The sequence below is a fragment of the Tamandua tetradactyla genome, chromosome 7 (assembly GCF_023851605.1).
Source record: "Tamandua tetradactyla isolate mTamTet1 chromosome 7, mTamTet1.pri, whole genome shotgun sequence".
NCBI classification, from domain to species: domain Eukaryota; kingdom Metazoa; phylum Chordata; class Mammalia; order Pilosa; family Myrmecophagidae; genus Tamandua; species Tamandua tetradactyla.
The window spans coordinates 138,454,520-138,482,345 of NC_135333.1; the positions used below are offsets into that span (position 1 = coordinate 138,454,520).

The 27,826-nt window shown below is 39.7% G+C and overlaps 1 protein-coding gene across 3 annotated transcripts in view; it reads left to right on the forward strand.

Moving 5' to 3' along the window:
* Positions 1-27,826, forward strand: part of MYRFL (myelin regulatory factor like) — a 127,785-nt gene that overhangs the window by 29,607 nt on the left and 70,352 nt on the right. For all 3 annotated transcript variants that reach the window (XM_077111414.1, XM_077111412.1, XM_077111413.1), the window contains exons 2-10: positions 6,117-6,207; positions 12,107-12,174; positions 12,269-12,527; positions 13,281-13,372; positions 19,572-19,722; positions 21,263-21,458; positions 24,741-24,817; positions 25,987-26,097; positions 27,734-27,824. In XM_077111414.1, coding sequence (XP_076967529.1) covers positions 6,117-6,207; positions 12,107-12,174; positions 12,269-12,527; positions 13,281-13,372; positions 19,572-19,722; positions 21,263-21,458; positions 24,741-24,817; positions 25,987-26,097; positions 27,734-27,824 — 1,136 coding nt within the window. The remainder of the gene's footprint in view (positions 1-6,116; positions 6,208-12,106; positions 12,175-12,268; positions 12,528-13,280; positions 13,373-19,571; positions 19,723-21,262; positions 21,459-24,740; positions 24,818-25,986; positions 26,098-27,733; positions 27,825-27,826) is intronic.

A 27,826-nucleotide genomic window follows, 5' to 3' on the forward strand; every position in this document is an offset into this window, starting at 1 on the left:
TTGGCTCATGTCTGCAGCCACAGAACTAGGTGCCTTCACCTGGTCAAGTTGACACCTGAATCTAACTACCACAGACACTATGTAAAATTTGTGAATAAATAAGTCAAAGAACTAATCCATTGATAATTGAAAATATGTCTGGGAAAACAGCGTCTTTACTCCTCTAAGTCTGCTCTGGTGTGTTTTTAAATGCCCACACTGGATTTCAGATCCAGTTTCATTTTCAATGGATTTTCAAGACAAAGCTATCTTTAATAAATGAGAAAGGTAATGGTATTTGTTTTTCCTCCTTTCCTCCTCTTCTTTTCTTCCTGTTCTCCACTTCTTCTTTAGAATAACCATTGACATTTACACTTCAGTTTCTCATGAATACTGGCAATATCAGAGGGAACTTGCCAAACCACAATGATTTGGGGCATCCTTGTGGTTAATTTTTAGAATCCTTGAAAAAACTAGAGTTGCTGCAACAGACAATTTTTGCCATCTTCCCTGAGGTCTGAATCCACTGGATATCATTGTTGACAAAGGGCAAAAAGGTAGATAAAGTGAGAAGGGGACATCAGGAAAGTGATATGAGTAGGAAGCCTGTCAGAGAGAAACAAGAAAGGGTCTTCACGTAGGACTGCGGGTGGTGGCTGGGCAGTGGGCGAGGGGGCAGGAGTAACGACAGGACGTCCTTGCTTATTACGCTCACCCTGTTCACCCACTTTTAGAAGCGCTGTTTCCGGAAACAGTGGGATTTGCGGGTTTATTAAGTAGGCCCTGTGGCTACGACTTGGATTTGTCTAACATACTCTCTAGGACTGGCCTTCCTAACCATGACCTTTATTCTGGTCTTCCTAAGTCCACGGGCAGTGGGCAGGTTACCATCCTGCAGTCATCACTGCCTAGAGGGCAAGGAAGAGGGCTCAGGTAAGAAAGCGGTGTGCTTTAGAAGATCAATAAAGGGGGCAGCGTCTCTGGCACTCTCAGGAGCCCCGGGCAGCCCCTCCTTTAAAAAAATTTTTTTTTATTGACAAATCTTCACGTACATATAGTCCGTACATGGTGTACAATCAATAGCTCACAATATCATCACATAGTAATGTGTTCATCACCATCATCATTTTTTAGAACATTTGTATCACTCCAGACAAAGGAATAAAAAGAAAAAAGAAAAAACTTATACGTCCCATACTCCTTACCTCAACCATTCATTGGCTACTAGTATTCTCATCTACCCAACTTATTTTACCCCTTATCATCCCCTCATTTTGTGAGGAGGACTGTGACAGCTTTTTCCAGCCACCAAAAAGTAAATGTAGAAAAGTGATGGATTCAAGGGTTGAAACTGAGCCTACTCGACAGGGAACGGGATGCCCAAAGATACTCTCTTTGCAGGCTGAGTTGCTATAAACAAGTGTTTAAAACCTTTAGAGCCAAGTGATTATTTTTAAAAGCATAAGATTTATTTTAAGAGTCTTTTGAGAGTTGCCCTCTGTGTGTAAAACCTCCCGAAAACAATTTCATCTGACACTTTGGATTTATCTTTTTGAGTAATTTCCTTTGGGTTTGGAAAGCACAGATGCGATTTTGGAGTCCTAGAGAAAGCTGGCTTCTGCAGGGAACCTCTCTCCTTGTTCATTAAGGGGTTTGTATGTACCACAGGAGGGAGGCAGGCTCTGGGATCTGCAGGAGTGTTCTACCTCTGCCTGGGGCTGGGGCTGGGCTGGTGGGTGATGTAAAGAAAGTCACATTTCGGTCAAACCTCAGAATCTATGTACTACCTCCTATTTCTACCTGGAGAATTGAGAGGGAGGGGAACGTGTAAAGCAGATGGCAAACCAGCAGGGGCTTCAGTGGGAACCTAAACAGAGCCCTCCATCCATCTGCTACTCTCAGCAGGCAGCTGGTCCAAAGCCCAGTGAAGTAGCAGGAGCAGGCCGGCTGGCACTGTAGGGGAGGCGAGGAACACAGAGAGGGTGAGACATGTGCAGGGATCCGAGCAGGCCAGGGTGGGCTTCCCGGTGGGTCACTTCTAGCTGTGTGACCCTGTGCAAGCTTCGTTCACCTAAATAATCACTTTGCCTCATCTGTAAACCAAAGATAATATTAATGTCCCCTTTTAAGATTTCTATGATGATTAGATGAAATAATGCGGGTAAAGTGCTTGACCCAGAGTAAGAAATCCAAAATTGGAGATTCCCTGGACAACCATGATGGTGTTCAAACTAGTTTCCCTTCTCTCTTATGGTCCTTTCTCCACAAGGCAACCAGAGTGACCTTTTAAAGTGTAAAGCCTATCATGTCACTTTCCAAAGGCTTCCACTGCTCTGACCTCATCTCCTGCCCTGTGTCCCATGCTCTCTGTGCTCTAGTATGTGAGCACACTGCAATGACATATTTTCTCAAATATGCTAAGCTCAGTCCAGCCTCCAGGCTCTTGGACTAGTCTTGCCCTCCGCCTGGCACACTCTGCCCCCAATCATTGCATGGCTGGTTCCTTCCTCCACGGACTAGCATATCACCCTGTTTTATTTTCAGCACCACTGGAAAGTATCTGTTTATTTATCATTCATCATGTTATACATATCCTCCCACCCCCACTTTATTCCCCTACTTACAATGCAGGCCCCCGAGGGGGGAGCGTATCTTTTTATTCTCACTGCTGCATGCACCTTGTATAGTGTTTGACACAAGGTAGGTGCTTAATGAATGTTTATTGACTGAATGGAAGAATGTATATGGGCCAGCTTATCTTCATCCTATCCTTTCTTCAAAGTCTAGCAGAGTAGTATTCTAGGAACCATTCCACCAAGTAGGGATTTATCCCACTTTTCGAAGTCTCTGTTCCCCAGTGCAACCCAGGACCCTGGAACATGACAAACATTGAACATCTTTCCTGGCTATGCTGAGATTCTGCAATGCTCTGTAGGGGCTCCTACTCTAATGGGGGATTTCCTTGACCTAGTTTTTTTTTTTTTTTTTTTTTGTAGTGTATGGTGGGGTCACTTTCATTATTTTTTCATGTGATCCCATTATTGCAGCACCATATGTTGAATTTTTTGTTTGTTTGTTTGTTTTTTGGGAAGTGCATGGACCAGGAATCAAACCCGGGTCTCCCACATGGCAGGCGAGCTTGCACCCACTCCTTGACTGTTTTTAAGGAATAGTTCTGAGTCTACTTTTCTCCAGATTGGAAGATAATAATGAGAATATTCGGGAATTTTTCAACTCACTTTTTCCATTGCTGATGAGCGTTTTGGATTGGATTAGGAGCCTCTCTGTCATGCTACAATCTACTGTTTCTTTCTTTTGCTGCCAGCTTTTGAAGATTGTATGTTAGGATTGTTTTCATTTCCTTGTTTAGCTTCTGCCGATGATTTTTTTCCCTATTGTTTGGCTGATTCTAATATAAGGATAGAGAGAGATTTTGTGATTCTGTTTCTTTTCCCCACCTTTTGGTAATTTATCTTTAGCTTATTCATTGACCCTAGTCTCCCCAACCCATTCACCTACTTATTTCTTCCACCATTTTCAAGTTGCAGAAAAATTATCATACTATTTGGAGAGAGGATTAAGAAATCTTCTGGAAGGTAGGTACTTGAGATGGGAAACCAAGTATACATATGTTTGGTGAAGTAATTTACAGTCAGGGAAAGATATAACTATTTAGGAATGAAAGTGACTTTTGAAAAAGAAAAATGGTGCGCTCAGTGTAAAAAATTCAAATAATATAAAAATCTGAAAAAATTTGAAAAAGAGGGTAAAAGATGTGTGTTGATACATGTGTACAATTTTACATAAATGGGATCATGCTGTATATATATATATATACAGTTATATCATTTTATAACCTTTTTTCACTCATTTGTGTCATGGAAATTTCTCTATGTCAATAACTACTACTCTATAATATAACTTTTTAATGACTACATAATATTTCATTGGATGTATGTCAATTCCATTGAAGGCCATTTATTCTCAATTTTTCATTATTATGTATCACACTGTCAGGATCATTTTGTGTAGACATCCTATTTACATTTATGTGACTCTTTCCTTAGGGTGAAGTCTAAGAAATAGAATTTTTTTGTCAAATTATTTATGCATATTTAGGTATTTAGAAACATACACTAAACCATTTTCAAAGAGGTTATTTTATTTATACTCCCATCAGCAATGTATAAGAGGGTCCTCTTATCCACCTTCATCATTAACAGCAGTGTATTAGTTTGTTAAGCTGCCAGGACGCAATATACCAGAAATGGAGCAGCTTTTGTAAAGGGAATTTAATAAATTACAAGTTTACAGTTCTAAGCTTATGAAAATGTCCAAACTAAGGCATCCAGGTAAAGGCACCTTAATTCAAGAAAGGTCGATGGGTCTGGAACACCTCTGTCAGCTGGGAAGGCATGTGGCTGGCTGATCCTTTGCTCCTGGGCTCCATTACTTTCAGCCTCTGTTCCTGTGGGGGTTCCTCACTTTGCTTCTCCAGGGCTGGCTTTCATCTCTTAGCTTCCCTTATCTCTCTCCAGGTTCTGGCTTGCTTAACATCTCATGGGAAGGCACACAGCAACGTCTGCTGGGCTCCAACCATCTCCAAAGACCCGTGTCTCTCTTCTCTGAAGCAACTGTTTTCCAAGCCTCTACATCTGCTCTCTCTTTCGGCTCCAGCTCTCTCCAAAATGTTTCCTCTTTCAAAGGACTCCAGTAAACTAATCAAGACCCACCTGGAGTGGGTGGAGTCACGTCTTTCTCTAATCAAAAGTTCACACCCACAATTGGGCACACCACACCTCCATGAGATAAGCTAATCAAAAGCTTCCAACCTACACTTTCAAATCAGGGTTAAAAGAAACAGCTGTTCCCACAAGACTGGCTCAGGATTAAAACATGGCTTTTCTGGGGTACATAATAGCTTCAAGCCGGCACACTGGGTTTTGTTAATTCTTTGATTGTATGCCAATGTGGTAAGCAATAAATATTTTTCTGTTCTTCAAATTGTTGCTTAGTGATCCATCTTTTCTTACTGATGCCAAAGGATATGTTTATCATGAACTAAATTGCCTATTTCTGGACTTATTGGTGTCCCTTTGCTGCACCTATTCATGCATCTCTCAGTTACCCATCCCCCCCCCCCCCCCCATTTTCCTGGCTATTCTTATGTATTAATTCTTCCAGAAGAATTTAAAACACTTTAACTTAGGGAATACTTGCTTTCAGGTAACACACAGACCAATTAAAAAGTATTTGTTGAGGGCGGTGCAACAGTGGCTCAGTGGCATGATTCTCGCCTGCCATGCCAGAGACCTGGGTTCAATTCCTGGAGCCTACCCATGTAAAAAAAAAAAATATATATATATATATATATATATATTTGTTGGGTGTAAATAATAGTTTGTCATGTGATGGGAGGAAAAACAGAACAACCAGTCCCCAGGTAAGGTAAAAAAATCAAGCAAGTAAATGTGACAGAAATGTTTAGACTACCACGCTAGTCCTCTTCCTTAGCTAATGTCTGACTTCATCTCGACAATCAGCTTTAAAGTCTACTGGATAACATGCTTGGCAGAAATCACTGAATTGGTCACTGGATAGTCAATGGGTTGATTCTCCTGATTGGAGTGTCTCTCTCCCCAACCAAGTCAGGCTCTCAGGGTTATGGCTATATAACCATATATATAAGCAAATATGACTGCTGAAGACTGTCATTTTCAGAGGAGAGTTCTCAAAAAAATGAATATGTGGATATGGCAGCCATCCTAAAATAATGTCTCATATGTTTGTGGATACAAGATACAATAAGGGTCCCTGCCCTTAAAGACTTTAGTAAGAGACAACAAAAAAGCAAGCAATTATAATACTTTATAAGGGAAAATATGTGGCATTATGGATGTACATATAAAGGGGTGCTAAACCAGCCTTGGACAAGCAGGGAATGCTTGCTGGAGGAGGGTGACATTTAAAGAAATTTTGGAAGAAAATACTTGAATGGAAGAAAAACCACATTCTCAACAAATGCATTATTCCATTTAGGTGCTTAAATTCTAGGTTGTAAGCTTGTCAATATTTTTAGCCATTTGGTGTTCTTCTGAAGTCCTCATGGACCTCAAGATTTCTGTTTGTCTTTGCAGCTCAAGGGGCCAATAGCACTCTGGGGAACCCAGCTCTGGATACAAGCCTGCTGGAGGAGTTCTTGGACAATGACTTTGATTTGGGGGCCTTGTAAGTAATGAGATCACCGTTCTCCACTTAATGTTCTTAAAATTATGAGATAATTAAATGAGTTGGGAAGTGGTCCCTCCTATTTTATTTTTAGAAGAACTTGGGTAGAATTTGTATAATTTCTTCTACCAATGTTTGGCAGATTTCACCAGTGAAGTCACCTGGGCCTGGAATTTTTTTTGTTAGAAAGTTTTTTGGTTTTGTTTTTACCATAACTTTAGTTTCTTTAATAGATATGGGGCTGTTCAGGTTTCTCTTAGTAGTTATCAGCTTAGGCAGTCTTTCAGTAATTTCTCCATTGCATCTAAGTTGTCAAATTCCTTGGTATAAGGTTGTCCATAGTATTTCCAGGTTATACATTTAATGTCTGTAGGATCTATAGTGATGATCCTTTTGTCATTCTTGATATCAATAATTTGGGTTCGTGCTCTTTTTTTTTGTTTTCCTTCATCAGTCTGGCAAAAGGTTTATCAGTCTTCTCAATCTTTCAAAGATTTTGTTTAAATTTAAATGAATTGTTTTTTTGTTTTCTATTTCATTGCTTTCTGCTCTTATTATGTGATGTTGCTATAGCCATTCCAATTTTATTTTGTAAATTAATTTTTAAATGTGCATACAGTAATATTCAATTTTTGGTATCTAGTGTTTGAGTTTTGAAAAATTCATAGCTGTATATCCACCACCATGATCAGGAGAAAGGTAAGGGAGAGAGTAAAAATGATGGGTGGGGAAAGGCTGCTGTTTTAGATTTGAAGTCAGGAAAGCCCTCTCTTGATATATGAATTTGTATGTACAGCACATATATATGGCCATGTGGGGTGTAGAAGAGTAGTAATTCCTAATTATTAAGTACCAATTGCATATCAGGCACTTTATTGAGCTAAGCTCACTGTGAGATGCAATAGGGTTTTAGGGAAGAGGACGTTGGTGGTGTGTGAAGGCACTGGGGGGGTCATTAGAGAAAATTGGGAATTGTTGAATTATGAGTAGTCCCAGCTGAACAGTCACATAGTGCCTGAGTCATGAGCACACAGGAGGCTCTATTTCTCCATCCACACTTCAAAAGATTAAAAACAAGTGTGTGTCTGAAAGGAAGGGGTTTAGACACATTTAGGCTAAGTGGTAACCATGTTTTTAATTATTCTATTTTTTTATCAGCAGTCAAGAATCTGTTATTATTGCAACTATCTTCTAAACAGAAGCTTAAAGACAGTAATATCCACTCAAAGAGTGGTCCATTGTGTCTGCTGCTCTCTGGATCCACTTTGTGGAAACCTCTTTAGTGTAATACATTCAGAGCATGAAGACCAAAAATAGTGCAGTGTGCATTGCTGGGATTTGTGACATGGGGATTGTGAGTAGGGAGTAGGTCAGCAGTTCAGAAACAATCCCAAACTAGAGTGGTTTTCTTGAATTTAATCATTGTCTTGTTTTCGTATTTGTTTAGTTTTGAAGATAGCTTTCAAACTAATTTTTAATTAATTCTTTCCTCAAATTCTCTGAAGAGAACTGCAAGATTTCTCTTAATATATTAAGATACATTGAACAGCAAAAGGTATAAAATGCAATGATATAATGAATTTTGGAAGAGAGTAAAGCATAAGGAAAACTTGAAAATTTTAAAATTCCTTATTTTAAATCCACCAACATATTTTGTTGTCATTTAGCCCAGGAACCTTTTGTTCTCCATCTGGGCCTCATGGAAGGAGCATTGTATTCCTGCCATAATATGCCATGCCATATTTCCTGAATGATTTATTTACTTGTCCTTTTCAGCTTCTATTAAACATATTGAATTCAGTGGTTCCCCTACTACAAGAGTATCTAAACGACTGTCTAGGACCTTGAAGGTGGAATTTTAAGTTTGCAGAGTCAATTGCAAAATTTAATTTGCAGATTTAACAGAGCATATGGCTCATAATAACAATCCCTTGCCCCATTTTTCCCCACACCCTTGAGTCCTGATATCCCAGAGTTAGCCGCTTTCAACTCTTTCGGATATTTCTACTATCCTATAGCTAAATAATGTTTCTATGTTGTTGTTCTTATTTGTTTTATTTTTTTTCTTTATTTTTTATTTTTATTTTTATTTTTATTTTTTATGTTGTTGTTCTTGAGTTATGAATTTTTAGGTCTTAATGTCAATTTCTAGAAGGATTACTACATCCATACACTCATTTCTACATTCAGCCTTCTAAAATCATAAAGTTATATAAAAATTTTTATTAGATTCAAGGTTTACATTATTATCACTACGTGTTCATGTATAATTTACTATGATTACATTTTCTTTCTTGAATTTTTTGTTTTTCTTGGATTACTGTCTTGTTTTAATAATTTGTTTGCTTTCAAATGTAGCTCTCATAAATTCTTCCCTAAAATTCTCTGAAAAAAAACTGAAAAATTTCTCTCAACATTAAAATTGATCAGTTTCTTTTCTTCTTAAAGACATGCCTCAGATTTTCTATATCTTTACTGACTTTTTTCCAAACAATTTTTTTCTATTTTGTTTTATCAAGCAATGAGAAAAGGATGTTAAATCTCCAACTATGATTATACAATTATTTCTTTTTATTTATTAATTTTTATTTATTAATTCTATCAATTTCTGCTTCATGTAGCTTGAAGCTCTGTTATTAACCATGATTGCTATGCCTTCTTAATGAAATGACTCTTTTATCATTATGGAATATTCCTTTTTATGATGATTCTCCTTTTCTTGGTGTCTATTTCAACTAATATTCATATGGCCATTTCTGCCTTTTTCTGCCTTCAGTTTGCATGTGCTTTTCAATCCATTAACTTTCAAGTAATCTGAGTTTTTATATTTCAGATATTTCTTGTAGGCGACATATAGTTGGGTCCTGCTTTTAAAAAAGATCCATTCTGAGAGTCCCTGCCCTCTAACTAGAGTGTTCAGTTCATTAACATTTAATATTTATTATTGCTATCATTGTATTTAGTTCTACCATTTTATTATTTGCCTTCTTTTTGTCTTTTCTGTTTCTTATTCCTCTGTAACTTATTTTACTATTTTTATTTTTTTGCCTGGGTAGGCTCCAGGAAACAAATCTTATTTGTTTATTTACAGCAATTTGCCTCTGATTGTCTAGGTGTGGTTTTTCTCTTTATTTACCTTGCTTGAGAGTCCCTGAGCCTCTTGAATCTATAAATTTATGTCTTTACCCAAGTTTGTGGAGTTTGGGGCAATTATATCTTTATTCTTTTTTTCTGCTCCTTTCTCACTATGGGTTCATGAGTATCTTTTTCTCTCATTTTAAATTGATTTCTTCCTCTCTTTTCTTTAGAATGGATAATTCCTATTGATCAATTTTCAAGGTAAGCTATTAATTTTTTAATTTTAATTTTCATTCCTTTAATTTTTCATTTCTGTAATTTCCATTTAGTTATTTTTTTATAGTTTCTTTTTCTTTGCTGAAATTTTGTATCTTTTCGTTCCTTGCAAGCATATTTTCCTTTACTCCATTAGGCTTACCTATAATAGCAGCACTAAAATCCTTGCCTGTGAATTCCAATATCTGGATCATCTCTGCATGGGTGTCTATTAATTGTTCTTTCTCTCAAAGCTAGGTCACATTTTCCTGGCTCTTCATATGTTGCTTAATTGTATCCTGGACATTGTATATGTCTGGATTCTTTGATATTTCTCTGGAGAGTATATATACTTTTGTTTCAGCAGGCAGTTAATTTGCTTAGACTCAAACTGTAAACTGTGATTGGACAGTAATTCAACTGGCAGTTCAGTTCTTTTATCTTTAATTGGGTTATTTGCAGTCTGCTCCATAGTTGCACAGCCTCAGGAGTCAGCTAGAGATTTGGGCAGAGTTTATATACAGAATTTGGGGATCTCCTACTCTGTTTTCATTTTTCAAGAGAGAATTTGCCCCAAATTCTCTTCTCTGGTTCTTTGGAGAAAGGCTGTGGGTTTTCTATTGGAGTTTTAGCCATCCTGTGCTTCTGACTTGACTTGCTTTACACCTAAGAGTAGGCTATGCATTCCCTTCTTCCAAGTTTCAGCGTTCTCCCATAATCTGCTTGCTTTTGTCTACTTTCCAGTGTTTCCAGGTTCTTTTCCCCCTAGGGTTTATAGTTTTTGTCTGTGGGAGGATCAGGTCTGAATAGGAGCTTAGCAGTCATATAAGAAGCAGAAGCACTCTCTGTGATTCTTTTGCATTCCTTATTTCTCTGGTTATTCCTTCACTGTCTTTAATGTCAAAAGCTTCCTGGAAATGTCTGGTATCCTTCATGAAATGCTTTCCCTGTTTAAGAAACTACATACATTATTCGCAAGCAATGAGTTTCACTACAGTGTGAGCAGGCAGGCTGGCTATTTCCTTGGGTGACTTCAAAATATATATGTTTTTTCCCATGAGGATATTTAATTTTTTCTAGGGAATGGTCCTCCAATTTCTTAACTGTGGGAAATCTGTGAATGCATGCAAAGCAAAGTTGAGGAAGAGTCTCACAGGTCAGCACTCAGACTTGCAATTAATCTTTCTAGTTTTATTCCAGCAGCTCTGCTTCAGTTTCACCAAAGAGTAAACTTTCCCAACTTCTGTTGGGGTGACAGAGGCAGTTACCTAGCTATGGTAAGGTGAGAAATTGAATCTAAGGGTTTCAAACATTAAACCAATCCTTTTGTTTTCAGTCCTCACCCCTGAACTCAGGGATTCCTGGTGACTCCAATTCCCTGAGCTTTTGTGGAGTTCTCGTTCAAACTGAGTTACTTCTTGTTGACTCTTATGCCCCCTCCATCATCCCCAGACAGTTATGTTTCTGCTTTTTGCATTCTTCTAGTTCACTTGCCGTCCATCCTATTTTTATCTGCCACAATGTTATTGAAATATAGTTTGCTGTGGTCTCAGCTCAGGTACCCCTTGTCCTTTTATATTTATACTTCCTTATTCTTTTGCTTTCATTTGGGTGGGGTTTTTGAAGGGAGATAAATATATGTTCTTTCTTCCTTAAATAACAGGAAGTGAGCAAATTATTAAAAAAAATTTGAGGAGAAAACGTACTTTTTCTAGTGAATAATAAAAACAGACTTTTCTCTTCATTGTAATATGTTATAAACTTAATGAACCAGGAAAAACAAGTTAGCTTATTCTCCAAGTCAGAGAATCATGGTGGTGGTGGTGCTGTGGTGTTAATGTATGACTTTTACTTGGAACAACAGAATTTCTGAGCTATAAGAGAACTTGTAGGTCTTTCAGCTCAGTGGTTTCACACTTTAAAAGTTATGGTACTCATTGTTTATCTTCTTTTTAAATGAAATTTTATTGGCACCTAAATATATAAAACAGATAGAAACTTTAATTTTTTTTCTAAGTATTAAGAATTATTCTTCTGTGAAGCCCCTGGAGCTTCTTCCAAGAGCTTTGGAATTTCCCAAAGAAAAGCTAAAAAAACATTGCTTTAGCAGTATTTTATACTGCCTTAGCCCAAGTAGCATGTATAGAGTGCCTTGAGAATGCCAAGAAGAAACACTGTATTAATTAAATACTCACCATGTTTGGGGCATGACGTTATAGGATTTACAAACATTATCTCATTTAATTTTCATGACAATGCTATGAGGTAGGAGTAATCACTATTTCCATTTTGTAGGTGAGAAAATTGAGCCCTGGAGAGGTTAACTACTAGTGTGTATATAGACAGCTAGGAAGCAGGAGAGCTGGGACTCAAACGCAAGTCTGTCTGGTTCAAAGTCCACTCAATCACGATACGGCCCTGGGCCCTTGGCCCCCTTGGAACACCTGATAACCATCACTGTGGGTGTTATACACTGAGTCCTGCCTCCTGCTAGTGACAAAAATTATAATGATGCAATAAAATTTTTTTTTTTTTTTAAAAAGCAACCCATGTCTTTGATCCTCAGGCAACGTCAGCTACCAGATACCCCACCCTATTCCGCATCAGACCCATGCTCTCCTCCCCAGGTCAAAGGTGAGTGAGACCCACCTTCAGCATGCCTTGTATTATTACGGTTCTTGGACTCTGGGTGGTGAGAGAGACATTTCTCACTTGTTTCCTCCCCCAGGTACATGCTTCCAAACTCAGAGACCAACAGCTGGAAGGATTCCAGCTCCCTTTTTCCACTCTGCAGCTGCACCTGGGACAGCGCCTCTACAACCACCCCAGAGTACACCTGAAATGATCAACTCCGGCCAACCCCCCAGCTGCTTTCCCACCTACTACCCAAACATCAATCATCCCGCGGCTGTCCTGGACCCATCCGTGTCCTCCCACTCAGGAATACCTTGTTCTTACCAACAACAGCCTCTGTGCCACAACCCTGGGTAAGGGACATGAGAGACCGCGGCAGAAAACCTCCGAACAAGTTGGACCCCGGGGTAGGGACAGTGACAGCCGAGAGAATGAGCTGCAGAAACCTCTCCAGGAGATGGCAGCGTTGAGACATGTATCAGACACAGCAAGGACCCAGCACTCTTGACTTGAGACAATCTTTTAATTAAAAACCTACTAAACCCAAGGTCCTTGCTCGATGAAAAGTTAAAATGTCAGAAATAGAGAGACTCTGGATGATGGAGGAAGAACTAGTTATGCAGTTTCAGCTAGAATCCTTAAGGAAATTTGTGAATGAGCATGCAGAAAAGAAATGTCACTTAAGCATTAACTAATAATCTTATCATCTCTCTTCCTTTGTCCCAGTTTTTTATCCCTTTAATTCATCCTTCTGGAACTAGAGGATGGTAAAAAGAGTAAAGGCTATCAAAAATTGTAGTAAAGTTCCACGTGAAAAAAATTTCCAGGTGTCAGATACATGCTGATGTTTTGTCTCTATCTTCTCTGTCCCAGTGAATCCTCTGTCTTTGACCATGTTGTCAGTTTAATTTTCAAGTAGGTGAATTCCAGGTTCATTGAATGGAGGAAAACTAAGGTTCAGACTGGCAAGGCTCATGGAACCCCAATGAATTGCAAAATTAGACTTAAGAGGGCAGAGAGTAGAGACGTGGGAAATTAAATATAACTTCATGCAACAAGGGGAGCTAAGGAGAATTCTAACCTTTATTTTGGTTTCTTGACTTTAGAGCTACATTTCCACCCACGAAGAAGAGAAAGCACACACAGGCACTGGAAGACGCTGGGGCCTGCCTGGGGTGGACCTCCCAACCCAGACCAAGTGAGCACACCTGGGGCGGTAAACAGAGGCAAAGTCAGAGCTTTTCACTGGCCTTTAAGCAACCCTACACAATCACTTTCTTTCTCATAGAAGAGCTATGATAGGTGTTGGGAATTTATCTCTTCCCTCTTGACATAATGCTTCACGCACAGTATTGGGTGGGGGTCACACAGGAGCACTCAGGAAGAGATATTTTTCTCTTTCTCTGGGGGAGGTGAAATGCCACTCATTTCATTTTGGCAGCAATGTGTCAGGGGACCCAGCCCAGGCCAGCACCTAACAGAGACTGCTGCTGCATCCATTGCTTTTTTTTTGCATCCATTGCCTTTAATGCAATACTTTTCCACTTTAATTAATGTGCATACAGATAACAATGGAATCGTATTAAAATGCAGACTCTGCTTCAATAAATCTGAGGTGGGGTCTGAGATTCCACAGCTGTAATAAACTCTCAGGTAATGCTGATGCTACTGGCTCATAGAAGGTGCTCTGAGAAGCAAGACTTAAGAGGATTTCTTCTCTAGGGCAGGAAGGCAGAAAGTCAAGATTTCCTAGCATTCACTTCGAATCAGCAACTTCCCGGTACATCTTTGAAGTTTTGTAAATCATTTTTGAAGTTTTTCATCAGAATCACCTGAGGCCAAAATGGGAAGTCTGCTTTGCTCTTTGTCTTATGTAACATGTGACACATCATGTTTTGCACTTAGAGACGCTTAACAAGTTGAGAATGAATTGGTTTTATGGAGTCTGAAGCCTTGAACTTAAGGATTTTCAGAGTAATTGCTATGGCACTTACCAGGGCAAAAGATAATACCCCAGGCCAATTCTATGGTAAATACTCAAATATAGGTAGTGAGAACAGCGCCCCAAATTCAGGGTAGCAAGTCATATCTCTACCACCCCCCATGAGTCAGGATGGTAAGACTTCCCTCTTGGGGCTCCTCCCTTCACTACTGTCCCCAAATTCTAGAACTTAACACTGCTCTGAAAGGAGATGCATGTTGCTTTCTCATCTGGTGTGGTCTCCCAGCACAGATGGCTGCTGTTGCTTCCCATAGCTGTATAGTAAGAGCTGGTCCTCCCAGTGATGTGGAGCCTTCTCCAGCATGGGCTGTGGAGAATGATGGCTTCACCCCCCAGCTGAGTCCCACACGCTGCCATCCCCCAGGAGTGCCATGTCAGTGTTGCACTGGGCATCCAGGCCCTGCATAAGCTGAGCTTCTTTCTGCCTCCTCTTCTTTTACATGGCTCCACATGGCCCACAGTTGCACAGCTCCTCTTTTCCAACCCTAAAAACACAAAATGCTAATTAAAGTTTGCTTTCTTGGTAACATGGAGCTTGCCGTCCATCTTTCTATGTGAGGTTATCCTAATTTTTTCCTTATATCCACCCGGCAGCTTCATCGTGATTCTCAAACACAAAAGGCTGAGTAAATTCCCAGCCAGAAGAAAGAACCATCTGTTTGCTCTCCTACAGATGCCCCAACTCACTGAGAGATACTGGGCAAGTCTCTCAACCCACCAGCAGTTTCCTCATGAAGACAGATTGTTGTTCAAATTGTCCTGGCCATTATAGAGTTAAAGCTCCATCCTTTGATGGTTTTCTGTTGCCTGTCCCCAGAGAGGGCATTGAGTTTTCTCCAGAGAACAGCCACGGAATAGTAACTGAAATATCCTGACAGATAGGAAATCCTGAATCCCTTGTTTAAGTTCTGTTCAAAAGTTACTGAAAAGCTGAGTAAAGATAATTAGTTCAATACAACAGTTACAGAATGAAAATGAGCAGATGCCAAATGTCCAGGAAAAGAAAGAGAGAAGGCAAAACCTTAGTTAATCCAGATGCCACATTTTGATTATAGTTTGTATTTTCAACAAAGTTTTCTAGTAGAGAACTTTGATATGCAGAGGGGGAGGGGTTTTCACAAAGATCCTGGGGGAACAGCCTGTTGGTAGATGAAGGAGGAGCTTATGAAAATCTTCTAGGCCAGAGTAGAATTGCTGATTTTGATGGGAGATGTCTTAAATCAAACACTAAAGCTTTTCCAGTGGTCTTCTCCCAGCAGTATACTTTGGCCAAGGGTTCCAAGATCCCTTTTTATAGGACTCACAATATAGAAGGACTGGGTCAGTGGGGGAAGATGTAAAATCTTGTTTAAAGAGGAAGCAGCTGGTGTCAGCCTTCTGCTAGCTGGTTCCTGGTCCCACATGGTCTGAACTTCAAATAGAACGTGGCCTTTGGCTCACATTGAGAGGTGCACCAGCTGAATTCACATTGTATGATCAGAAAAAGTGTCTGTCTCATCTTTCCAGCAATTAGTGACTTTCCAAGTCTTGCTTTTCTTTGTTATCAAATGGGAATGATAATTTCTACTTTGCCCATCACCACAGTTTTTATAAAGTAATGTATAAAAACATATTTTGAAAGGATTCAAATGCAAGCAGTTTGCTGCTTTCACACTTCTGGTTCTTTCTGTTATTAGACCTTCTCAAGAAATCTTAACTGTAGCATGAAGGGAAGAGAAAGGTTTGAATCCCTTCTCTTTCACTCAACACTGTGACACTGGTTAAATTATTTCAGGTCTTTGAATGTCAGTTTCCACATTTGTCAAATGAGATTAAGAGTCCTTACCTGTTAACCACTTCAGAAATGTTTGACAGCTTCTATTAAAACATTTCCTATGTCCCAGAGCTTATATAGGTCCAGGAATATAAATGTGTACATTTATCCACAAAAGGACATGCATAAAATGTCCATACCAGCATTGTTTATATTCATAACCAAAAACTGAAAATAATCCAGGATAAATTGTGGTATATTCATACAATGGAGTGCTGTACAACAATGAAAATGTACAAACTACTACCATTTGGCACAATAATGAGTGAATTTCATAAATGTAATGTTAAGCAAAAGAAGCCAGCACATCAGCATATGTACCATATGATTCCATTTCTATAAACTCCAGTGCAATGCTAGATTTCAGGATAGCGGTTACTCTCAGGCAGGAGGGAGCTGCGCTTAGAAGGGACATGAGGGTGTCTTCTGGGCTGCTGTGGTATCCTGGGTGATAGTTACACATGCAAATTCATTTTATAAAAATTATCAAGCTGTGTTCTCATGACCTGTATATTTTCTTCAAGTACCTTATCTTTCAATGAAAAAGTTTATTGAAAAAAAGGATCCTTATCATAAAGGTGATTTAAGGAGTAGATGAGATATTATTTAAAATGTCTGGGAGAGTGCCTACAGTGCAGAAAGCACTCGGGAGTGGTAGATATTAGTGGTAGTGTTCGTAATAATTTTGAAGTCCCAGCTTTGAGTTCAGGTTTGTGTCTGGCATTCAGTGTGGGTCTGTGGCCCCAGATTCTGGTCCTGGGAGTCTCACCAGCTGAAATCCAGCTCCCAGGGGAGTGCCATCTATGCCACTCCTGTTGAAGAGGCTGCTACTCTACTCTTGAGGACAATGCCCTCAGCCTGCTGCTGACCCACCCCATCAGTATCGGGAAGGGTGGAGCTTCTCCCTCTCCCCCCCCCCAGGCTGCTCCTCCCCCACTGCTCGGCTCATTGATTGACTTTGCCCTCACACTTGAGTGCAAAGAGCCTGCGTTAGACTGTCATTCAGTCAGGCACATGACCTTAGTTATTTCACTTTAGATAGAGTTGCCATGGAGGCCAAAAACAGAATTATTTGCCCAGACTGAGGAATAACTAAATCACCTGAGCTGAAACAAGAGCACATGATAATGACAGTGCCACTAACAACATCTAAAGGCACCACTTCTAAACCACCACTGGTGGCAGACACCATGCTGAACACTTTACACAGATTACTCACTGAATCCCGTCAACAACCCTGGGGGAAATCACTGTTATACCCATTCTGCAGATCAGAAACTGAAGTTTCAGGAGTTTGAATCATTTTCCGAAGATTGTACAGCCACTGAGTGAGTAGCTGCAATTTAAACCTAAGGCCTTCTAATTCTAAACTCTAAGCTCTTGACCCTTCCTTTAACCTCTTTCCATTATAAGCAAGAGGAAGGAAAGATGGAAGAACTGCTTTCCCCCCTCTCTGTATTTGGAGCAAGCAGGTGAACCATGGAAGAGGGTTTTTTTTTTGGAAAAGCCTTTCAGCCAGGCGGCTTTGGGAAGGGCAGATACAGATGAGCTCCTTGCATTGCCTACTTCTAGTACTCTGAGCTGGGAAAGAATCTTTTGGGATTTTGAGAAAACTTTCCAAAAATGTTGTGTTAACAAAACCCCCACCCCCGCCCTGTATGTTTTGCTTAGGTGACATGTGATAGTGCACCCCAAGAAAAATGCAGTTTTGATTACATTAGGGATCAAAAGCAACCTGAAAAGCTCTATTATTTATTTATTTTAAGAAGTTTTCAATGGAAGCATGAAGAAAGGAAAGGTTAGATGAGTAAAGGAAAGCCCAGCCATTTTCTCAGGCATTTTTCCAATCTGTGGGCTAAATGTACACTCCATAGGATCCAATGGCATATTTCTGCATTGTTGCTTACAGCCTGCATCTGCTCTTATGAGCTGCCACTAATTTCCTTTCACTTCTGATGTCAGGCATGAGTGAAGGTAGAACAGTTAAAAGAAAAAGGAAACAGCACACATACCAATAACATTTTGCATAAGAATTACCTAAGGTTGTGTACAGTTTGGAAGCCATACTCAAATTAAGTTAAACAACTTGCAAAAAGATTATGCAAAAATAATAGATGGTATGTGTGAAATTGCCATTATTTGAGCATTGTTGACCTATAATAGTCGCAATTTCATTTGGCTGATATTACATACTAACAAGATCTTCTCTGTTATTTTATCTTGGCTTTAGCTTCAGAAAGTGCTTTTGCTTTTTTCATCCCATTTTCTGTTTGTATAACATAGCAAGATTGGCAGGACATGTATTTTTCATTTCTGTTTTACAGATACTAGAAGTAAAAAGATACTAAGTAAATAAATAGCTCATCTAAGTTCAAAAAGCTAGTTGGACCACTAATTCTTGGTGCCACAAGGGACCCATAACAAATTACAATGTGTTGGGTGTAATTAGAAATAAAAAATGAAATACAAAAAACCTCAAACTACTGTAAGCTAAAAAAAGAGGGCTCTATAAGCAAGGAGTTTAGGGCTGGTTCCCAGAACTCAAATCATGTCCTTAGGACCAGGTTGTCCTCCATTCTTAACTCTGCCTTCTGCTGTGTTGGCTTCATTCCCAGGCAGGCTTTTCCTTCATGGTCTCAAAATGGTGCCAGCAGAGTTGGAGGTATATCTCACAAGTTCAAATCCAGTGGAAAAGAGTGAGCTTCTTTGAATCTCCATCCCCTGAAGTCTGAAATCCACTCTGCTTGGCTTAGATTAGGCTCTGTGCATACTGCTGCAGTTAATGATGCAAGTACCGAATGCTACACTTGATTCAAGCTGGGTCACCCACCTGCATGGAGCTGGCAGTGGACTTCATTGGAACCACACACTTTGGTTCCAATATGCCATTGGATCCTATGGAGTGTTCACTTAGCCCACAGATTGGAAAAATGCCTGAGAAAATGGCTGGGTTTTCCTTTACTCATCTAACCTTTCCTTTCTTCATGCTTTCATTGAAAACTTCTTAAAATAAATAAATAATAGACCTTTTCAGGTTGCTTTTGATCCCTAATGTAATCAAAACTGCATTTTTCTTGGGGTGCACTATCACATGTCACCTAAGCAAAACACACGGGGGGGGGGGGGGGCGCTTTGTTAACACAACCTTTTTGGAAAGTTTTCTCAAAATCCCAAAAGATTCTTTCCCAGCTCAGAGTACTAGAAGTAGGCAATGCAAGGAGCTCATCTGTATCTGCCCTTCCAAAGCCGCCTGGCTGAAAAGCTTTTCCCAAAAAAAAGCCCTCTTCCATGTTTCTCCTGCTAGCTCCAAATACAGAAAATGAATAGAAACTATGGCAGAAAGTACAGTAGATAGAGGCTGGGGGGCCCAGCCAGCACTTCAGAATCACTGAGCCCAAGCTGTTGCTGCTCTTTTTTGTAGGTGGGGATGCAAGACTACCAGAACACCTCCCTCCTGATATTGGCCATCTTCCATGTGGTCACTGCCTCACACATGGCCTATTCTCTAGTTCCTTGTATCCATCTGTGAGTAGAAGAAAAAGGGTTTTTCAAGGAAGATCTAACCCACCGATTTCTTTGCAGTGACAAGTAGGAGTTATGGCAGTGAAGTACAAGACCAGGATGGTGAGGGTCAGTGTGTGATGCCTGCGGACCAGTGCTCTCCTGCTCTGAAGTGGCAACCGTACCAAAGTGCTCCCTGGCATAGCTTACTAAACAGTTGTTACGAAAAACTGTAAGTGGCTGTTGGAACCCATTGAGGTGGGCTGAAGTAGTCCAGTGCTATTCTCAGGACTGAATCCATTTTTGGGCTTTGATAGGAGCCCAAATCAAATGGAATGGGTTAATGAGAAGATGTTTGTCTTACTGCTAATGTTTTGCATCCTAAAGAGTGAATAGTTGAGTCATGGATTTCTGGCCTAGAGGAATCCAGACTTGTGATTCTAATTCATTATAATCTACCCATTAAATGATGGACAGACATGAATTCTTTCTGGTATCACGTGCCCACTTCAAGCTAAAAGCTGGCAAAAGGAGACTTCCCAAATCACTAGCACTTAATCCTACAATTAATTTATAATTCACAGAAAAAAATTTGGGGCCACATTAAATTGTTAGCTAGTGAACATTCCCAATCGATGCTGCAAATCAGTACCCTCAAGTTCATTGTCAATATACCCTGCAGCTTAACTTGCAAAAAACATGAATACTGTCTTCCCAGGAGACCCATTAATATTTTCTGCCTCTGAATTAGAGGAAAAATTAGAAACTCTTTGTTCATTATAACGCAGCCATTCTAATTGAAATCCCAGCAGTAGAGAGTTAGCACAAACACTGTGCGTTGCCCTCTGTCACGTATGGTCTGGGAAGGAGCCTCTTCCTTGTGGAAGAGCCCACATTTAGGAAACTTGATGTATTCAGAATCACTTCCTATACCTACAGTGTGTAAGGCGAAAACTCACAAAGAAATTTTCAGCTTTTACTTTCTCTTCTCTGGTTAATAACAGTGTTAGGCATTTAATAAGTTTTCTTTTTCTTAACATTTCAAACGTATTTAATGAAATACGTAATACACAAAGCATTGCTATTGAAAATGATTAACAATAGAATTAAAGCAAAAGTCTTGTTAGCTACCCCGCCACCATCTCATTCCTTTCTGCAGAAGTAACCATCATTGTAGGTTTTCAGTGCTGTTTGTAGATAGGGAGTATAAATAGGAAATGACCTTGCTGTAGTGCAAACAGATTTTCGATAAGCAGTCTGACTGGCTCTGGTTAACTTTATCTGGTTTAAAGCTGTTGCTGATCATTTTGACCAGTCTGCTTTTACCTACTCCAACCAGGACACTGCATATTCATTCACTGGAGTGATTATTTGAGTGTGGTGTTGATGATTAAATTTAGCTACTTTTTTTTTTAAAAAGGAAGAAAGAGATTAATTCTATTCCAGAAATTTCATGAACCAGAGTAAGGCAGTGACTTCCCAACTTCTAGCCTACATCTTTCTATTTTATTATGGAGTCAAATTAAAAGTCTAGAAAGCACAGAGGGCAAAGGCAGTCTGAGGAAACAATGCTTCCACTTGGCAAGAATTGTACTTCTTCCCTGTGGGAAGATAAAAAGTGAAAGCCAGCTGTGTTTTGAAATACCATTTCATTTCCTCAGTAAAAATCCAAGAACACTGATTGATTAAATATAGCAGAAGACATTTTCCACAATACATTTTTTTGAAATGTTTATGCAATTAATATTGTTTCTTGTTTTCTCTTTCCATAGTCCTGATGTAGACTATCGAGTTGTCACAGACAAAGGATTTAATTTTTCACCAGCAGATGAAGCTTTTGTTTGCCAAAAGAAGAACCATTTTCAGATAACCATCCATATCCAGGTTTGGGGAAGTCCAAAATTTGTCAAAACCCAAATGGGCCTGAAGCCAATAGAAACATTTTACTTGAAAGCTTTTGGAGTTAAGGTAAGGCTTGTATTTAATTCAACTTAATTCAGCCAACATTTAACAAGTATTCCAATTGTCTATTGTTTAAAAGAAATTATCTCTAAACTTAGTGACTTAAAACAATAACATCATTTATTTAGGATCAGATCTGCAACTTGGTCAGGATTTGGCTGTGATAGCTCATTCCAGTTCATGAGGCATCAGCCAGGGCAGCTCAGGTGGGTTGGGAACACTTCCAAGATGGCTCACTCACATGGTTGGCAAGTTTGTGTTGGCCATTGGCTAAGACTCAAACGGGCTGCAGCCTTGGCTCTTCTTCATGTGAATCAATCTATGGGATAGCTTGTACTCCCTCCTGCATAATGGATGGGTTCTAGGAATAAGAGTTCTAAGATATAGGAAGTGAAAGGTACTCATTTCTTAAGCCAGGGCTCAGAAACAGGTACTCTATCACTTTAGTCACAAAAACCACTCAGATTCAGGGGTGGGGATTTAGATACCAGCTCTACATAGAATGAGGGTCAAAGAATTTGAGGGAATCTTTCATATGCTATATTAAGACATTAAAAATATAGTTTAATATATTTGGATATACCATGTTTTTGTTATTAATATCATTCATTTCAATAATAATTACTTTTCTATATATGCATGTTCCTATCTAACTGTGCTACTTGGGATTAGAACAACTCTGTAAATAAGAATGGCTATTTCTTGATTCAAAATAAAAATTATTCCATAGAAAGAGGCCAGTGATTTTTAGAGACTTTAAAATATTGAATAAAGATGTTGGACTAGTAGCCAAGACATTCCTGATTTTTTATAATCCTCCTGACAAGCACTCCTCTTCATAAAGCTAGTTTTTATTCATTTCCAACCACCTCATAAACATGTATTCCTTTCCAGATTCATGCTTCCTGGTGGCAATGATGAAAGGGAGGCAGCAAAGTATGGAGTAATGATTTCTTTCCCTATAGCCAGCAGACTTTTCACTTTTCTTGATCTGCACCTAACCAGCAATGCGTTCCTGAGCAAATCCTTTAATATATTTAGCACTTTGTTTTCTTATTTGTAAAATTTAAAAGTAAAGCTATATAATCTCTAAGGTCCCATTTTAGCTCTAAAATGCTATCGTTTTTAATGCTTTCCAGGGAAAATGTTACCACGATATTTGAGGAGGAAAGGCAGCATTCATGCAACAAATGAGTATTGAGTTCATATTAGTGTCACACACTGGGCAGCCTCTCAACAACCAGTAGATGAAATAGGCGAAGTTTAGATGGTTAATCTGGGCTGAGACACTGGGTCTTTAAAAGGAGGCTTGGCCTCTGAACTCATTAGCTGTCCTAACTCCAAACTGAGCTCTTCAACAGAACCAAAAACAACAAACAGATGAACAACAACAAAAAATGTTTTCTTTCTTTTTTTGCATAGTTTGTTTATTGGGGGTTAGGTAATAAAGGATACCCTTAAGGAATATTATTTTCCATAAATTACATTCAGATTTTAAGATGCCTTCTTTATTTAGGACAATGAACTTTTTTTTTTTAACTTCTAAAATTGTGTAATATAACATTAAAGAAATGCAATCATTTTCAAAGCACACTTCAACAAGAAGAAGTGTTCTTCTACTTGTGTGCAGAACAGACCCCAGAGTTTGTCATGGACTACCATTCCATCATCTCAGAGTTTTCCTTCTAACTGTTCCAAAACATTGGAGGCTAGAAGTGATATTAATGTAGTGAATCAGCACCATACTCATTTGTTAAATCCATTTTCTCTGGCCTCCTCCTTCTCCTTTAATCCTTCTCCCATTCTATAGAGATCTTTAGGGAATGCCAGTTCTGACTTTTTCATATTGAGAAGGGGTATCCACACTGAAGGATAGGGGGATGTAATTAATTGATAATCCCTCTGGGTTTCAGGATTTATCTGACTTAGTAACCCTCTGAGAATTATATGTTCCAGCAAGACAAACCTAGTGCCTTAAACCTTTATAGAGGCTCAGGCCAAGCTGGGTGTTTTTAAGAGTGAACATGAGTGATGCTGATTGGGGTTTAGCAAACCATGGCAATTAATAGTATTTAACTGAAGCTTCCAGAACAGCTTCTTGACTCCATTTGATCTCTCTTGGCTCCTGTTGCCACCCCTTTTCAGTGATAAATTTATATGATGGAATTTGGTGCAGATACAAAAAGAAGGGAAGTTGAGGGGCACAGGATGAATTGAATAAACCTTGAGGACAATGGGCTGTTCAAAATGAGTGAGAAACAAAAGAACAAAGGTCTCTCAGAAAATACTTATTAAAAACATGAGGGCCTGTACCGTGGGCCCTAATAGCAGCCACATTTGGTCTGAAGTTGTGTGTGCATTTCTGGATTCTGAGACACTGATGTGTGTCAGCTAGTATTTCCCTAGAACTTCGAGTAGCTCTGTGACACCTAGAACTTTGAGTAGCTCTGTGACACCTGGGTCCCAGAAATGGAGTGTTGCAGACCTGAAAGTTGGCATAGTTGTATATAATAACAGTTGAAGTAACTGAGAAAGAGATCAGGCTTCAGTTAGAGTTTAAAATGAAGCCAATTTGGCTGGGTCTAAGGTAGACTAGAATGCAGGTAAAGGATGATAGTGTATGTACTCTAGACCTTTGGCTGCTGTATGAGATCAGAGGCAGAGAGGTTTTCTATATCTAGAACCTAAATTTTCTGTAACAGTCTGAATCAGCCTCCTGGGATAGCTCATTTAGACAGCCTGGACTTCTGGAGTCCAGAATGGGAACGAGGCCTTGTAATTCTCTATGGCTTAGTGTAGTCCCAGGATACATCTCAGACTATGGTGGGCTGATAATTTAAAAGTATTGGTAGAAGAGGGTGCAAGGGTAGTTCAGTGGTAGAATTCTTGCCTGTCATGTGGGAGACCCAGGTTCAATTCCCCACCCATGCACTTACCAAACAAACAAGTAACCAAACGAAAAACCAAATTAAAAATTCAGCAAATGGTGCTGCAATAATGGGATACTTACATGGATAAAGAATGAAATGTGACCCCCGCCATACAGCATACAAAAAAAAAAAATAGTATTGGTAGAGTCTCTTGGGGATCAGAGGAAGAAAAAAAAATTTATATATCAGTTTTTCCATCTGGGACACCCTGGATACCCTTTCAACCACTGGAGCCCTGTTCAGTGCCTAGGATGGTGCCTTGGGAAAAAATTTTAAATACTTGGACATTCTTTATTAATGAACATTTTAAATGAATAAATTTATTAGGTGATTAATTTATTTTTCTTATTCCATACAGGTAGAGGCCACCAATCAAATGATTGCTATTGAACAGTCCCAAGCAGATAGAAGCAAAAAGATTTTCAATCCTGTTAAGTAAGAATTTCTGAATTCCTATTGCCCAATTTATCTTGCTTATTTAAAATAAAACCCATCATAGAAATTAAATTAATAACAATATATTAATATTATGAACACACGCCCATCAACAAAAATGAAATCGGTAAAATGCACTGAATTAGTTGCAAAGAAAATTTATGTAAAGTCCTTTTAAAATCATCATTATTTTTATAATCATTTATTATAACAACCTTGCTAACCACCTTAGTATAAACTTTGGTTCCTTGAAGGATTTTGGGTGGATTTTTTTTATTTAATTTTTTCATTTAAATCAGCACAAGGCTGACAATTAATTTCAAGTTTCTGCATCCCTGCTATTCTGACAATTTATTTTTCATTATTTTTTAAGGCTACATTGATAGATTGCTATATGGGTCCCAAGATAGAAAGCATACGTGACTGGGGCTGTCCCAAACCAATATGGTGGGCCAAAGCTAATGTTCTCCTGCAGAATGACTTGGAGTGCTATTTGTTTTTTTGACTGATTTGGGGGTGGGGGATGGGGGTGCAGTTGAAACATCTCACTGTTTTGATCCTCAGTTAGTCCTATTTGCGCTGAGAAGCAGTTCCTACTACTCGCCCAGACCCGGCAGTTACTCTATTTGCTGCTCGGGCAGAAGCTCCTTCCACAGACACAGTGCTAAGCTCACACCTGGCTCTCCCCTGGCTGGGCAGGCTGTGGGTGGTCTGCCTCAGGAGGAGGCTGCCTCCCACCGCCAGGCTAGGAGAGGGCAAATAGGGGAAGAAGGTTTAAAGGAGCTTACCAGGAACTTGGAGAAATTCCTTCAGTCAGGAGCTGAGGACTGTGGCAGAGAGGCATGAATGAAATATGTCTTTTCTCCCCATGTGGAGGTAAGAGAAGCCATTTGAGGTTTAAATGGAGCACAGTGTCCTTATGACTCAGAAACTCTGGGCTTGAGCTTCTGCTGAATGAGCATTTCTTACCTTCAAGGGTTATTCTGTGGCCTTCCCTGGAAGCCATTCCTGACCATGCTGTGGGTAGCTGATTAATAATCAGCTGGAATGAATTGTCCTGATGTTGTGGAATGAGCTGGAAAATGGCACATACTTGAGAATGGCTTAGACATGATCAAAGACTGGGTATTCTCTGAACAGTCTCGTGGTATTTCTGCTGTTTGTTTTAGAATTGACCTACTGGCCAACCAGGTCACGAAAGTTACACTTGGAAGATTACATTTCAGCGAAACCACAGCAAATAACATGAGGAAGAAGGGAAAACCAAATCCTGATCAGAGGTACTGGCATCACTTTGTGTTCTCAGTGTGGCGGTTAGTTTGTATGACTGGGCAGCGCCCTTCCGAGGCCCCTCGGATCGTCTGGGCCTCCCTAAGCCACTTCCCTCTCTTCTCTGGCTCTGTCACTTTATCAACACATCACATTTGCCATTCGACACCTTTCTTTTATCCTCACTGCCTCCTGCCCAGCCCCAAACCTGTTTGCCTTGCTTCCCCATGGTTCTTTAAAGGTGCCTTCTGTTTGTGTCTGGTTGTTGCCTGAGGGCTGAGGACCGACTGTATCTCACAAAGCTGTGTCAGTCATAGTGCTGAGTCCTGGAGGTGTTCTACCGCTTCTTTTATTTAAAAAGGAAATAATACATTTGCACTAATGATTTAGACCTGTAGTTCTCAAAGTCTTGCACCCAGAGCAGTATTCCTGGCATTACCTGGGAACTGGTTAGAAATGCACACTCTGACTTCACCCCAGACTTACTGAATCAAAACTTCTGGGGGGAGGGGCTCAGCAATTTGTCTTTTAGCAAGCCCCCTGGATAATTCTGAGGCATGCTCAAGTTTGAGAATCAGTGGTTTAAAACAGGTTTTTGAGTTGGACAGAAGTGAGTTTGAATATTTGTTTCTGCCATTTACCAGCTGGCTGGGCGACCTTGGACATGTTACTTAACCTCTCTGAGAATCATTTTCTTATTCTATAAAACAAGGCCTATAACAATATACTACTTCAATAGGGTTGTTGTGAGTAAGAACAACAAAGTGCTTAGTTCGGTGTATGACACATTTTGGGCTATCAGTAGATAGTAGCTAGGAATAACAATTGTTACCATTATTGATTTACTTTAGAGAGAAGGGAGAACTCTTGTTCTGTAGGGATTGGAGAATCTATACAGCATCACTCAGGAAGTTGGTGGAGCTTTTCTTATGCAGTTCTTAAAGCAAAAGCTTCTCTGGTAAGGACAGTTATGGTTTTGAATTCAAGAGATGGTCTAATTAAAAAAAATTTTTTTTGTCAAGGGTATCTGTAAGAAGCGATTGAAATAATAGAGATGAAAATTACCTTGGAAGCAAATGGAATTTGGCTGAAGTCATGACCCAAGAATGTGGAGGGTGCAGGATACTTGGCTGGGAACAGGTTAGGATGGGTAGGATCCATTGTAGCTGAGTAAGCCCTGTGGGTTGCCCTCCCTTCAGGCCTAGGACATGCAGCTTGGGGACTTTGGATAAATGGACATCTAAGGGGGCTTCCTGTAGTGTACGTTTTCTGAGCAGTGCTGTGCTAAGGGCCCAAGAATGCAGCAGGGAAAGGCCTGCCCCAGTTCAGCACAGATGCACTGAGCCCAGGCTCCCATCAGATGCCTCTCCAGGGAGGGCTGCGTTCCTGGAGCCTTGGGGCCTGCAGAGCAGCTCGCAGATACCTCGAACTGGGCAAAGTGCTGACCCACGATAATAGCGTGAGAACCAACTGCTTTCTCCTTTCACAGGAGGGCCAACTTAGAGCAGAAGAGAAAAAGGAACCTTTAAATACACAAACCCTTCTAGGTAAATTCACTTTCGAGTAACTGTTGGGTAACATTTGATTGTACAAATGATATTTCTGTTCCCTGATGTGTTTACTCTTGCTCTGCTGTTTCTGAACTAGATACTTCATGCTGGTGGTTGGACTCTATGCTGCTAACCAGGACCAGTTCTATCTGTTATCTGCCCACATCTCTGAAAGGATCATTGTAAGGGT